The sequence below is a fragment of the Myotis brandtii genome, unplaced genomic scaffold (assembly GCF_000412655.1).
Source record: "Myotis brandtii unplaced genomic scaffold, ASM41265v1 scaffold513, whole genome shotgun sequence".
NCBI classification, from domain to species: domain Eukaryota; kingdom Metazoa; phylum Chordata; class Mammalia; order Chiroptera; family Vespertilionidae; genus Myotis; species Myotis brandtii.
In genome coordinates, this window is record NW_005369552.1 from 3584619 (window position 1) to 3585226 (window position 608).

Genomic DNA, 608 nt, shown 5'->3' on the forward strand with positions numbered 1-608 from the left:
CCGCAGCTGCTGGCTCTCCGCTGCGCGCCCCAGTACCGACCCAAAAGGGGAGGTCTCAGCTCCTCAGCTTTATGTATCGCACTGATCAGAAGTTTCCAGAATCTGCGGCATTTACTCACCGGCGCCTCCACCGGCCCCTCCACGTGCCACTTCCGCTTCCTTCTTCTCGAGCCTTCTCGAAAGATTCCACCCAATGGGGCCCTGGTCCCTGCAGGGATGACCGCCGTTGCCATGGCGCAGGAGAGCCGCTCCGGAGCTATTGGCTCAGCCGGCAGGGCCACCCGCCCGCGCCTCCCCCCTCCCTCCGGGCCCCAGGCTCTTGGCTGTTAATCCAGCGGACAATGAACAAGGACTCGAAAAATCGTCATCTTCGTAGTTTACTCGTGGGTAACGCTGTCCGACCCCTGGACTCTAACGAGAGACTGAGAGGAGTGAGAAGACGGAGAAAACCCCCAAGCTGAGGGGGCGACCCGTTGTCAGGAGAGCATATAGGGAAATGTAGTCTGGCTGGCTGTCCGTGTGCGCCTTGCATGCTGGGACCTGTAGTCTCAGCCGCGGTGCGTGGTGGGACCTGTCTTTGTTTTGTAGAACTCTCGCGAGAGCTGGCT

At 60.5% G+C, this 608-nt stretch overlaps 1 protein-coding gene across 1 annotated transcript in view; it reads right to left on the bottom strand.

Annotated features, from left to right (window-relative positions):
* The window catches only part of HSPH1 (heat shock 105kDa/110kDa protein 1), a 26521-nt gene extending 26153 nt beyond the window's left edge, over window positions 1-368 (bottom strand). The window contains exons 1-2 of the mRNA XM_014548534.1: window positions 354-368; window positions 120-256 (exon numbers count right to left, since the gene is read on the bottom strand). Coding sequence (XP_014404020.1) covers window positions 120-256; window positions 354-368 — 152 coding nt within the window. The remainder of the gene's footprint in view (window positions 1-119; window positions 257-353) is intronic.
* Between the last annotated feature and the right edge of the window lie 240 nt (window positions 369-608).